The following is a 12,562-nucleotide window of genomic DNA, read 5'->3' on the forward strand; positions in this document are numbered from 1 at the left end:
CTGAAGGGGGTAACGGTCGCGGAGATCAATGCCGATGTCGGGTTACTCGTAGGCCATGACGTTCCTAAAGCTTTGGAACCGAAAGAAGTTAGAGAGAGTCAGAATGGACGTCAATATGCGGCTTAAACGTTGCTGGGCTGGGCCATCAATGGCCTACTTGGCAGGAACGGAAGCGCTAAACGTACTTCAAACTTTGTTCGAGCAGACACTGCCCTTGATCAACAGTTTCAGAGGTTCTGCAACATGGAGTTCAACGATTCTCTGCTCGACAATGAGAAAGCGATGTCACTTGAGGACAAGAGAGCCCTAAACGTCATGGAATCCACTGCTGTTCTAAACGAAGGCCACTATGAGATCGCCATGCCGCGGAGATACTCTCCACTCTGCCTGCCAAATAACAGAATACTAGCTGTACACCGTCTGGAACTGCTACGAAGGAGACTCGTCAAAGATCCAGTCCTCTTCCAGAAATACTCGGCCTTCATACACAATCTTCTTGCAAAGCATATGCCAGAGAGGTCCCAGATAATCGGCTTTGTCGATCAGGCGAGGCTACCTGGTTTTTGCCGCACCACCCAGTCTTTCATCCGAAGAAACCCGGGAAAGTTAGAGTAGTGTTCGACTGTGCAGCGAAGTACAAGGGCGTGTCCCTTAACGATATGCTGTTGCAAGGCCCAGATATGACCAATACCCTGATTGGTGTTCTGACTCGTTTTCGACAAGAGCGAACTGCTATTATCGCCGACATCGAATCTATGTTTTACCAGGTCCGTGTTCGCCCAGACGATTCTGATGTACTGCGTTTCTTGTGATGGCCCGATAACGATCTCCAAAGACGACCCGAAGAATACCAGATGACAGTTCATCTTTTCGGTGCCGTCTCCTCTCCAAGTTGTGCAAACTTCGCTCTTAGAAAGACGGTCGAGGACAACTTTCAACGATTCAATTTCGAGGTGATCAATACAGTCAGAAGAAACTTTTACGTAGATGACTGCCTGAAATCTGTACCTAACGAGAGTGAAGCTATCCGTCTGACCGCTGACCTCAGAAGGCTGCTAGAAAGGGGAGGTTTTAATCTGACTAAATGGGTCTCGAACTCTCGCAAACTTATCGAATCATTACCTGAGTCTGACAGAGCCGGATCATTCAAAGACCTTCCTGATGATCAAATGCCCATTGAGCGTGCTATTGGGGTCCGTTGGGACGTAGAAGGCGACATATTGTGTTTCAAGATCGAAGTCAACGACAAGCCCCTCACAAGAAGAGGATTGCTATCTGTCGTTTCCTCAGTGTATGATCCGCTTGGGTTTGCAGCCCCAGTGATACTCCCAGCCAAAGCGATATTGCAAGATTTATGCCGAAAGCGATTGGAGTGGGATGGCCCAATCCCTACCGAGGAAAAGGAACGTTGGCTTAAATGGTTGAAAGATCTGCCCAAGCTCGAACGCTTCTCAGTTGATCGCTGCTTTAAGCCACAGAACTTCGGGAGAACTGCGTCGCTGCAACTACACCACTTCTCAGACGCTTCGCAACAAGGCTACGGTGCAGTCTCTTATCTCAGATCTATGGATGACAAGGGTACAATTCACTGTTCATTTGTGATGGGAAAGGCGCGTACTGCTCCGCTGAAGTCCGTAACGATACCAAGGCTAGAATTGTCAGCAGCTGTTCTTGCATCAAGGCTAGACAAAATTATTAGACGAGAGATTGACCTTCCAATACACGAGTCCGTGTTTTGGACAGACAGTACTTGTGTGATAAACTACATAAGAAGCAATGACAAGCGATTTCACACCTTCGTTGCCAACAGAGTGGCGATCATACATGATGGATCTTCCTCGTCTCAGTGGAGGTACGTGAACACCGAAGCGAACCCGGCAGATGACGCCTCAAGAGGTCTGGCAATAGACTCGCTCATTAAGAAGAATCGTTGGATACGCGGTCCCGATTTCCTTTGGCAAAAGAAGTCAAGGTGGCCCACACAGCCGACTACCGTACGAGGAATACCTGACGACGACCCTGAGATCAAGAGGGAAACTCGCACGTTTTCCGCTGTATCGGACTCTGGAACAAATAGTATAAACAAATTGCTCGAGAGATTCTCATTATGGTCTCGACTTAAGAAGATTATGGCCTGGATCCTGCGCTATCGGGACGGACTGAGAGCATCGTGCAAGAGGCGTAAAAGGGGGTCGACGTTAGCACTGAAATCCACCGTTGGCAGGGAGAGTGAGTCTATCAATGTGGATGAGATTAACAGAGCAGAGAAAGAAGTTCTAAAATTCGTTCAACGTCAAAGCTTTGAAGAAGAAATGTCCCGTCTCGAACAGAAAGGAGCAGGCAATAGCTCAAAGCGCTGCAAAGAGCAGGAATCACTGGTTAAGAAAACGAGTGCGATTTACAAGCTTGCACCAATGAAAATTGATGGTTTACTGTATGTCGGAGGACGTTTGACGCAAGCTTCCATACCAACTGCCGCCAAGCACCAAGTAATCCTGCCCAAGAAACACCACGTTGTCGATTTGATCGTGCGCCACTATCATCTAAAGTCGGGTCATTCAGACCTGGAACATGTGCTGTCCTTGATTCGTGAAAGGTTTTGGATCCTTAAAGCGAGAACTGCTGTGAAGAGGGTGCTACGCGGCTGCTTCGACTGCAAAAGGAGGCAAGCGCCATTAGGGGAGCAGCAAATGGCAGATCTGCCTACAGACCGCGTGACACCTGAGAAACCGCCTTTCACGTTTGTAGGAGTCGACTGTTTTGGCCCGTTCGTTGTGCGGAGAGGAAGAAGCCTTGTGAAAAGATATGGGGTCTTGTTCACCTGTTTGTCCGTAAGAGCCATACATTTGGAGGTCGCCCACAGTCTTGATACAGACTCCTTTATCAACGCAATGCGACGGTTCATTGCTCGAAGGGGACAACCCGAAGAAGTGAGATCAGACAATGGTGGAAACTTTGTTCGTGGGGAAAGGGAATTGCGTGAAGCGATCGAGGGCTGGAACCAACACAAGATTGCCGAGTTTCTGCTACAACAGAATGTTACATGGACGTTCAACCCCCCAGGAGGTTCTCACCATGGTGGAATTTGGGAACGTTGCATTAGGACGGTGAGAAAGGTTATGGGCGCTTTGACAAAGGAGCAGATCCTTGATGATGAAGGCTTGGCAACGTTGTTGTGTGAAGTGGAGTCTATTGTGAATGGTAGACCGGTGACTAAAGTCTCAGACGACCCGAGAGATATGGAGGCCCTAACACCAAATCATCTGCTGTTACTTCGCTCAGGACCTTCGGCACCACCTGGCCTCTTCTCCAAAGATGAAATTTACTCTCGCAGACGCTGGCGGCAGGTTCAATACCTAGCAGACATATTTTGGCATAGGTGGATCAAGGAATACCTCCCTTCCCTGCAAGAGAGACAAAAATGGAATAGACCTAGGAGGAATTTTGCTGTTGACGACATTGTCTTAGTAGCTGATCTGAGCTGCCCACGAAGCTGCTGGCCGATTGGTCGAATCTTGGATGTTCATAGGAACACCCAAGATGGCTATGTGCGAAGAGTAACGGTGCAGACCAAAGGATCGATCCTACAACGACCAATCGACAAAATTGTCTTGCTTGAATCCGCTGATTAGGTGTTGGATCATCTCCAGTCATAGTATGGCGGAATTGTTTGGGACTCAGTGTGCAAATCACAAAGCGAACGGGCTATGACGTTGGAGTTCCTGTGGATTTCCGCGATAAAGAACGTTACCGAAATCAGAAGGGAATCCCCTTCTTTGAACGCTACCTAAGAACTGAACTTATTATTCTTCACTTAGCAGTATCGTTTGAACTATAAAATAGGTTTTGTTCTTTCGATTAGTTTACTATCACGCGAGCTGCGAATGTTACACTATTGTTTGGTAAATGCTATAGAATGCCGCATTTAGGGGCGGGAATGTAACACTCTTGCTAATTATGCTTACAAGAGGCCCCGCGGGACATCTGCTATTTTCGCGCGCGCGTGAGGTCAATATGTTAATAAGACTAGTAGTTTAAATTCTGTGGCAACGGTCAAACTAACATCCTTCGAATTATATTAGAGCTAGTCATTGTCGCTGTTCTTATAATTTCCTTTTCGCGATCATCGTCCACCAGAGGTCAATCATTCATTTCGGGAAAAAGCTGTAAGTTTGTGTTTTTCGAGGTTTGTCCGTTCAGCCGTCTAATGTTGTAAATAATTGTTTATTTTTGTTCTATTTTCAGTCAAACTCGTTGTCGTGAATAAACCTTAATGTTTGTTCCCTTTTAAAACGATGTTTGGAGACCGATCGAGATTGGCTTCGCGATATGGCGGTAACACGTTTGTCTTGGTCGCTCAACTCTTTGTGAGGGATGGAGATGCTAAAAGCGCGTCTTCCGTAGTCTCCTTTCCAATTGTAATAACCCAGTTCTCTGACTTGAAAGGTCTTGTTGATGAAAAAACCTTCTAAATCCAAGATGAAGCAAAGATTGTCCTGTGACGCCTCCATGTTTGAAACTGACGGTTAACTTTTTTGTACTGCCTTTTTGTCAAAAAATGGGAGGACCAATGAGAGCTTGCCACGTTCACTTAGGTGGAGGCAAACCCCTTCGTTCCAGGTACAAACGTTCTTTGGGGGTGAATTCATCAAACAGGTACTGTTGGTGAAATTCTTGGGGGTGTTGTCTCGGAGTAGTCGGTTTAGGTTGAACTTGGTCTGTGGGCTCAAATCATTTCGATCCCAGTTTCCTTCGAAGGGACCTAGAGGAGCTCTTCTCTCTACACTTTGTTGAAGGGGGTGGGGTTCCAACCAAAGTTTTCGACCCTCTTCTAACCAAGGTCTGACCTTGGTTTGTGGGTATTCGTCGGCCCATTGAAAGATGTCGCAATGGCGCTTGGAACACCTGAAGTAAAACTTGCCCGGGTTCTTTTCTGATCTGGACATGCTCATGATGAGAGGTCTTTGGCAATAGCGTTTCATTTTTTCCACGGGTAGTTGGACATAATAGTCGTTCAGCATACGTTGGTCGGAAGCCACATAACATTGGATGTTGTCGACGCCTACACAGGCAAAATAATCGGGGACGGGACATTTGTAATAGGACCAACGCCCGTAGACAGTATTCGTCTCTCGCTTCTTTAATTTTTGCTTGGGGTGTCTTGGGCAAGGAAAGTGTGTGTGGGGTGGTGAAGGGTTCCTGTAGGGTGTGTCTGTTTTCCATTCTTGTTTCATACCGTCGAGGAAAGCATCGGGATCGAATTCGTCTCGCTTGATGTCGTCTTTGACATCTGGCACAGCCCAGAAGGTGTGGATGGCTGGGGGATTATCTCCGTCGAAGAAACAGAGGACAAGTTATTTTCTTTTTGTAATCGTTCGAGTATGCGCATTCGCCTAGGACCTGAGGGCCGTCGTTTGCGCTGAAGTTTGAGGATGAGTTTTTGTTCTTGTCTTTTTAAGGCGAAGTCACTGTTTCTTAATGGATAATCGTCTTCACAGGTTAATTCTATTTCTTGCATACAGTGGTGGCGTTTATCGTGAATGGTTTTGACCGTGACTTTAGATTGGAAATTAACTCGTTTACCTTCGGTTGGTTCCTGCTTGATTTGTTTCTTCTTCTTTTTGTTGTTTTCTGATTTCTTTCTCTTCTTGGTACTAATAGGATATTTGGCGGGCGAATGAGGATTGAGACTATAATCTACCAAACCTTTACCGACCTCCTGCGCTTGGTCTGGTAACATATAGCGCGCGGGGGATTCTTCTGGACTGGGTTGCGGCGGTGGCGGCTCCATGGTTCCTGTCGCTAACGATGACTGAAAATGAAACGAATGAAACTTTGTCGTTGTATTTATAGGGTTCTGCATCGACCAATCAATGTCCAGTACTTTTCCATGACGTGGTCAGTAGTTTTCCATCACGAAAGTGATTTTACTTGATTGACATGTCTTGGTGTATAAAAAAAAACGCGGTTCTACTGGTTGGAGTTCACTTGACACGATGGATTGCAGCGAAGAGACGCCACTGGTCGAAGACGTGAAGAAGGAGGCTACAACCTTGAAGAGAAGGAAGAAAACGAAGCAATTTCCCAAGGAGGAAATCCCGGTTTGTCAAATGGAGGTGGAAGAGAAGAAGAAAGAAGAACCTGATGTTTTGCCCTTGTTGATCAAAAAGACCATCGATACTATTTTGCTGGAGGAAGCCAGTGAAATAGGAACCAAGATGGATAAGTTCCGAGGCGTTTTGTCAGAGGGGATTTTGAAAGTGGCGGATCAGATGGATGCAGCGGGAAGTCGCGTGAAGTTGGAGAAATTGGTGGACGCGTTGCGAACAGGTTGGAAAGAGTGGAAGAAGAATGGGGAGGCAAAGTGACCCTTGACGTGTTCATGAAAGCCATGGACAATGAACTTTGGTTTACCTCGTGATTCAGTACTTTTACTTTAGGGTGGCGTGTTGTGGTATTGACCAATGATCTTCTTTCGTTTCTTACTATAAAACGTTACGTTGCGGTTCTTGTTTTTATCATTTTATTCAAGATGTTGATCTTGTTGTACAGTAACAGCAACGAGATCGTTCATTTGATCGAGTCGGTGTGTGGATTTCACGTGTCGCCTTTGGGTTGCGTCGATGAGGACGAATGGGTCGATGACCTATTGGTGTTCGACATTTTGTTTTATGAGAAACCTCAGCACGATTGGACCATTCCTGAACTACTTCGTCGACGTCCTGAGTGGGGAGGGCAAATTCTTCCTTTACTGAAATCCCAAGTGCATAGAACTTTTCTATTCACCATCGATTGGTACTCCATGGTCTACATCAAGGAATTGGATGTGATTCGTTTTGTGCCAGCCGTCGTTCCACCCGTCTGATTGAAGGACAGGTTCTGTCTATTGGCCACGTCGAGTTTGACCTTCATGATGAGACAGAAGATCAAGAAGATGATTGAGCCCCTGACCTACGCCAGAGATATCTCTGTGAGACTGAGCGAGAAACTGAATCGTCCGATTTCATTGGGGACTCCCGCTTATTTCAGGGAACTGGCTGAAAAGATGGAGGATTTGTTGGTGCAATTGGTGACGGAGAAAGAACAGTGTGACCTTGTAAATAGTTTTAATCACTGTTTGATGAATGAGGATAACTAAATGGTGTAGTGGTCAGCGCGTTGGGCTCATAACCCAAAGGTCCCAGGTTCGAATCCTGGTTTAGTCCTTTCTTGTATAAAAGCAGTGATATGACAAAATAAAAATTCATTTTTGCCAGCATGGCTAGTGCGTGGTATAGTCTCTGCGAGCGCTGCGAGCTTTTATATGCCAAGTACGGAGAGAAATATCCCATTCCCTCGTTGATAGGGCAAAACCCCGAACAGGTGTTTTTGGACAGTCACGTCGAAGAGAACGTCTGGCGTTTCGTCGTCTTCATATTGTGGTTGAAACGACAACCCATGCCAATCGGGTGGTACGCCATCATAAAACGAGAACACTCCGAGCTGATTAGACAAGCTCTCTGCCGACTGTTGACATTATGAGCAAGAAAACCCGAAAGAACAAGAAGGTGGATCGTTATGTCAATTTAGTGAGGTCGTACGAGGATCCCAGTGTCCCGGGAAGTCTGGGAGGCGTGACGCGTTTCGCCAAAGCCCGAGGATTACCCATCGAGCCGGTGCGCAAGCGATTGGAAGCCAGTTTGGGATACACGCTTCACAAACCCACACGTCGTCGTTTTCGTACCGTACTGGTCATGGTCTACGGTATCGACGAACAATGGGTGGAGGATCTCATCGAAGTGGGAAACATTGCCAAATCGAATCGAGGGTACAGGTATCTGTTGACGGTGGTGGACGTGTTGTCCAAGTACGCTGGGGTGAAACCGGTCAAGTCCAAGACTGGCAAGGACGTGACGGCAGCCTTCGAGAAAATTTGAAACGCAGTGATAGAAGGATACCTCGCAAGTTGCAAACCGACGACGGCAAAGAATTTTACAATCGGACCTTTCAAGCCTTGATGACACGAAAAGACATTCGTCATTTTTCGACCAGCGGCGATACCAAAGCTAGTGTGATCGAACGATTCAATCGCACTTTGAAGAAACGCATGTATCGATATTTTACGGTCAAGAACACGTTCAGTTATTTACCCGTCTTGAAGGATTTGGTGTTGGGATACAATCGCTCCTACCACCGTAGTATCAAGATGGCTCCCAAGAAAGTCAACCTGGGTAACGAGGAGCAGGTGTGGAAGAATGTGTCCGCTGATCGACTCCAAGCCAAACGTATTCCACCCCAGTTGAAAGTGGGTGATCGGGTGAGATTGAATAAGAAATATCGCGTGTTCAAGAAAGGGTATTTACCGGGTTGGACGGAGGAAGTGTTCGTGGTGGCTCGTGTGGTGCCGGGTGTGATTCCTACCTATAAGATTATCGAGTGGGACGGAACGCCTCTCGTTGGCACGTTTTACGCCGAGGATTTGCAGAAAGTGACGGTGAAGAGCGACGATCTGTTTCGCGTGGAAAAGATCGTCAAACGAAAAGGCGATAAAGTCTTGGTTTGATGGAAAGGTTGGCCAAACAAATACGACACGTGGATTGAAAAAGGTGCGTTGGTCAAGGCGAGATGAAAGACATTTACCTGCAATTGACCAGCAGTTCAAGTACCACGGAATTCCCTTCCAATAAAGCCAACAGTTTTAAGAACCGTTTGCCTTACCAGATCCAATTGAAAGAAGAAGGATGGAAAGTGGGTTTGAGTAGTGTTTCTTACCCGGTCCCACCCTTGCGACCTTATCAACCGCTCGCTCACCGACCGCACAACTTTAACGATGATGACGTCCTATGTGATTTCGATTGGAGCATGGAAACCTTCATGCGGAGATCCGACGGTACCTGGTATCCGTCGATCTACCGCGTTGGCTTTACCGTCACGGGGGCAGACCTCCACAAGGACCGAGTCAAAATCACAAGTGGTAGATCGCTCATGCAATATTTGGTCAATCGTTTGCAACATCATCTGACTCAGTATATGAATCGTGCCAATGAGAGTCTGCGGGCCCCGGACGGAAAAAAATACTATCCTGTGTTTCGTTGGGAAGGGAATGCTTTGATTCTGGACAACACCGACACGTTCCTCGATCAAACTGGAGAAAAACTGCGTCCCAAAGTGTGCTTTGGTCCTGAATTGGTTAAGACCATGAACTGGGTTGAAAAAGATGGACTTGACGTATACCATTTGACCAGTAACGTGGTGAAACTCTTCAAAGACGACAAAGTACCTGCAAGTTTCCAAACCGATTGGATCAACAGCCAGAGCACTCGTACCAGTAATTTTTGGAACATCACGCACGAAGGGGCCTTACAGCTCAGTTCCTATTGCAATTGGCGCTTCGACTATCTGGACGAGGAATATGGGAAGAGCTATGGTGGAGACGTGACAGTCAGTAAGACTCTTCGTACGCCCAGGTATGTGCATTGCAACGTGGCGCAAAGTACGGTGATGGGAAATCAAGTCACCGATCTCTTGAGAGAAATCCCGCACGACCGGAACACGATGACGTTCGAACCCACCCACATCCAATATCTACCGGTGCGCAGCGACGTGTTTGACATTATCGAGACGCAGATGGCCTAGAACGACGGAGAGTTGGTCGATTTTTCTTCGGGAGTCACGACTGTCACGTTACATTTTAAACATGACGGATTTTTACGTGAGTCTACCGAGCCATAGTAGCAAGACCGAGTATCCCGAGAACCGATCCAATAGTTTCAAGATTCGTCTACCTCATCCTTTGAAAATGGAAGGAGTGAATTGGAAAGTGGGACTCAGCAGTATCTCGTTACCAGACCCCAAGAGTCAAGTGCCTCCCTTGTTGCAAGGAGACGATGTGATGTTTGAAGGCTATTGGTTCGTGGAAGACACCGTGCAACTTAACAATCGACACCAAGCCGACGGTGCGGATTTCAAGCCCAAGGACGTTCGGACGGGAGATTTGTCGAATCTGACGGGTAAAGAATTCATGAAGACCGTGAAGAGTTTTTTCGACAGGAAAGTGGTGGGAAAGAGGCTTCGAGCTGGTTACCTCTTCGCGGATAGAGCAAACAAGAAAAGCAATCTCTTGAATTTCAAATTCGAAGGCGATGATTTTGTCATCGACAACACTAATGTCAACATGAGGCTCTTCAATGGTCATTATTATCCGCAAATCTACATCAATCTGGAACTGGGTATCGACATGGGATGGTTCAAGATCCATGGTAACAATGTGGTGTTGGGTCCGAATCTCTCCATGGAACTGAACAACAAAGAGCTTAAAGTTCCGCCGGCGATCGACGTATCCAATACGGGTCATCCCTATTGGAAATTCACACCCGACAGAAAGAGAGTTCACTTGACCACGACCTTTAACTGGAGGTTCATCAACCTCAACACGTCGTTCAAGAACGTGACGGGCTCAAGCTCGCGTTCGTTGATGATTTACTCGGATGTGGGTACCAGTGGGGTGGTGGGTAATCAAGTCACGGATCTCTTACGAGAAGTGAATTACAGGCGAGAAGGTAAAGGATTCCAGTATTTCGAACCTCTTCATGTTCAATATATTCCGGTACGCAAAGATTACATCGACATTATTGAGACACAAGTCGCGGAGACCACTGGTGAATTGACGGAATTCGGAGCAGGTAATACCATTGTCACTCTACACTTCAAACAAGAATGAGAGGCGGTGCTTTGACGCGTTTCAAACCTGACGGTCAATTGGGAAGAGGTTTCTTAGGAGATTTTTCGGGATCCAGTTTACGAGAAGGATGGTAAGGTTTAAAAAAGGGCGGACCCATGGGATTACCCAACATTGCAGGTGGCATTCGAGGAGTGAAGGCCGGTGGGAAGCGAGCCATTAAACGCAAAGCCTTGAGCGAAATCAACAAAGCGGCCAAACGCAAGTTGGACGACATTTTTGGAAAATGAACATGAATCCTATTTATTCGAGACGCGGTCGACGTATTCCTCCTATCGTCACTGAGTTGACTCGAGGAAGAAGGAGAAGAGTACAAAAGGGAGGAGCCTTCTTACCCACCGCAGACGAGGACTAGACCCCGCTTGGGTACGGAGCGCTCTCAAGAGAAGACATCGACGAGGACCTAAACGACGAAGATGACGGATATTGTCCCTCTACCTGGTTCGGCTGGGGTCAAGAACCCCATGTTGAATTTGTTTCGGGTACCACCCACGGATCTGAGTATCGCGAGTTATCGTATGGTACGCATTGATCCTTTCACCACGGGCATCAACCCGATCGATTTTCAGATCGATGCTCAAGAAGATTACATCGATTTGTCTCGCAGTTACTTCGAACTGGATTGGAAATTGCAGAAGACAGGGCCTGCGAATGCCGTGGCAGGTGAAAATACTTTTTTGGTCAACAACATTGCTCACTCCCTCTTCAAACAGATCAGCGTGCGACTCAATGGCACGCTCATCAGTCCTCAGACGGACACCTACCATTACAAAGCTTACATCGAAACCTTACTGAATTTTGACAGAGACGATGGAGACACCATCTTGAGACCTCAAGGCTGGTTTGATCATGTCAATGCGCCAAATACCTTGACAGCCAATCGACTGACTTTGACACACGATAATTTCAAAGCTTTACCCCCGGAAAGACAAGACCTAGTGCGTGAGCTCAGATCCCAAGCCACTGCCTTTGCCGGAGGTGTCACGCGCACTTACAGCTTCGTACCCCACATCGAAGTGTTTCACCTCAGCAAACTCTTGATACCCAATGTGCAGGTGGGTATCCAAATGTACTTCAATTCACCGGATGTGTGGATGTGGCAAATGGAGGGTGCCAATGCCTTCCGTCTCAATGCTGCAGACATCAAAGTCAAATTGTATCTTTGCCAAGTGAGACTCAACCCGTCCGTCTACCGAGAATTGATGAACGACATGGGTAGTGGGAGAAACATGGTCAGTTACCCCACGGTCAGAAGTGAGATCCGAACCTACAACATCACGCGAAACGAGTTACACTATGAAATCACCAACCCGTTCCAGAACCGGTTACCCAACATGCTAGTGGTGGGCATGGTGACTTCCACAGCCTTCAACGGTACAGCTGCCGAGTATCCCTTTACCTTCCAGCAATTTAATCTGACCAGCATCAAACAAGTGGTGAGAGGAGAAACCTATCCCTATGAAGCCTTGGAATTGCTCCATACCAATGGAAGTAAAGACCTGAGAGGCTACAGACAATTTCTACAAGCCACAGGAAGTTTGTGCAAGAGTAAAGGAAACATGGTGAGGGCCAAAGATTGGGGACGAGGCAAAGGATGCACTCTGTTTGTATTTGAGAACGCGGCCAACGGTTCCCTCAACAGTCCAGTATTGAACCCCAAGCTGAGCGGGGAGTTGCGGTTGGTGTTTGACCTTGGAGCCGATCAGGGTGCCAACGTCACCGCCATCATCTACGCCGAATTTGAAAATCTCTTGGAGATAGACAGCAACAAGACCGTGCAATACGACGTGTACCAAGACTAAAAAAATGGAAAAAGCCAGTTTGAACAACGTACAGTTGGACGTG

At 47.1% G+C, this 12,562-nt stretch overlaps 2 protein-coding genes and 1 non-coding gene across 3 annotated transcripts; all 3 read left to right on the forward strand.

Annotated features, from left to right (window-relative positions):
- The first annotated feature begins 854 nt into the window (after nt 1-854).
- LOC149112325 (uncharacterized) lies at nt 855-3,632 on the forward strand. Its single transcript, XM_089289315.1, has one exon. The coding sequence runs from the start codon at nt 855-857 to the stop codon at nt 3,630-3,632; it is 2,778 nt and encodes a 925-aa protein (XP_089145441.1).
- A 3,500-nt stretch (nt 3,633-7,132) lies between these two features.
- Trnastop-uca (transfer RNA opal suppressor (anticodon UCA)) lies at nt 7,133-7,205 on the forward strand. The gene has a single exon. It is a non-coding gene; the product is annotated as a tRNA-Met (tRNA).
- A 3,607-nt stretch (nt 7,206-10,812) lies between these two features.
- LOC149112326 (uncharacterized protein F54H12.2-like) lies at nt 10,813-12,524 on the forward strand. Its single transcript, XM_089290163.1, has one exon. The coding sequence runs from the start codon at nt 11,134-11,136 to the stop codon at nt 12,517-12,519; it is 1,386 nt and encodes a 461-aa protein (XP_089146289.1). The 5' UTR covers nt 10,813-11,133; the 3' UTR covers nt 12,520-12,524.
- Nucleotides 12,525-12,562: the final 38 nt, after the last annotated feature.

Source organism: Orbicella faveolata, unplaced genomic scaffold, assembly GCF_042242905.1.
Source record: "Orbicella faveolata isolate gen_17 unplaced genomic scaffold, um_ofav_v1 contig_2, whole genome shotgun sequence".
In the NCBI taxonomy this organism is placed as follows: domain Eukaryota; kingdom Metazoa; phylum Cnidaria; class Anthozoa; order Scleractinia; family Merulinidae; genus Orbicella; species Orbicella faveolata.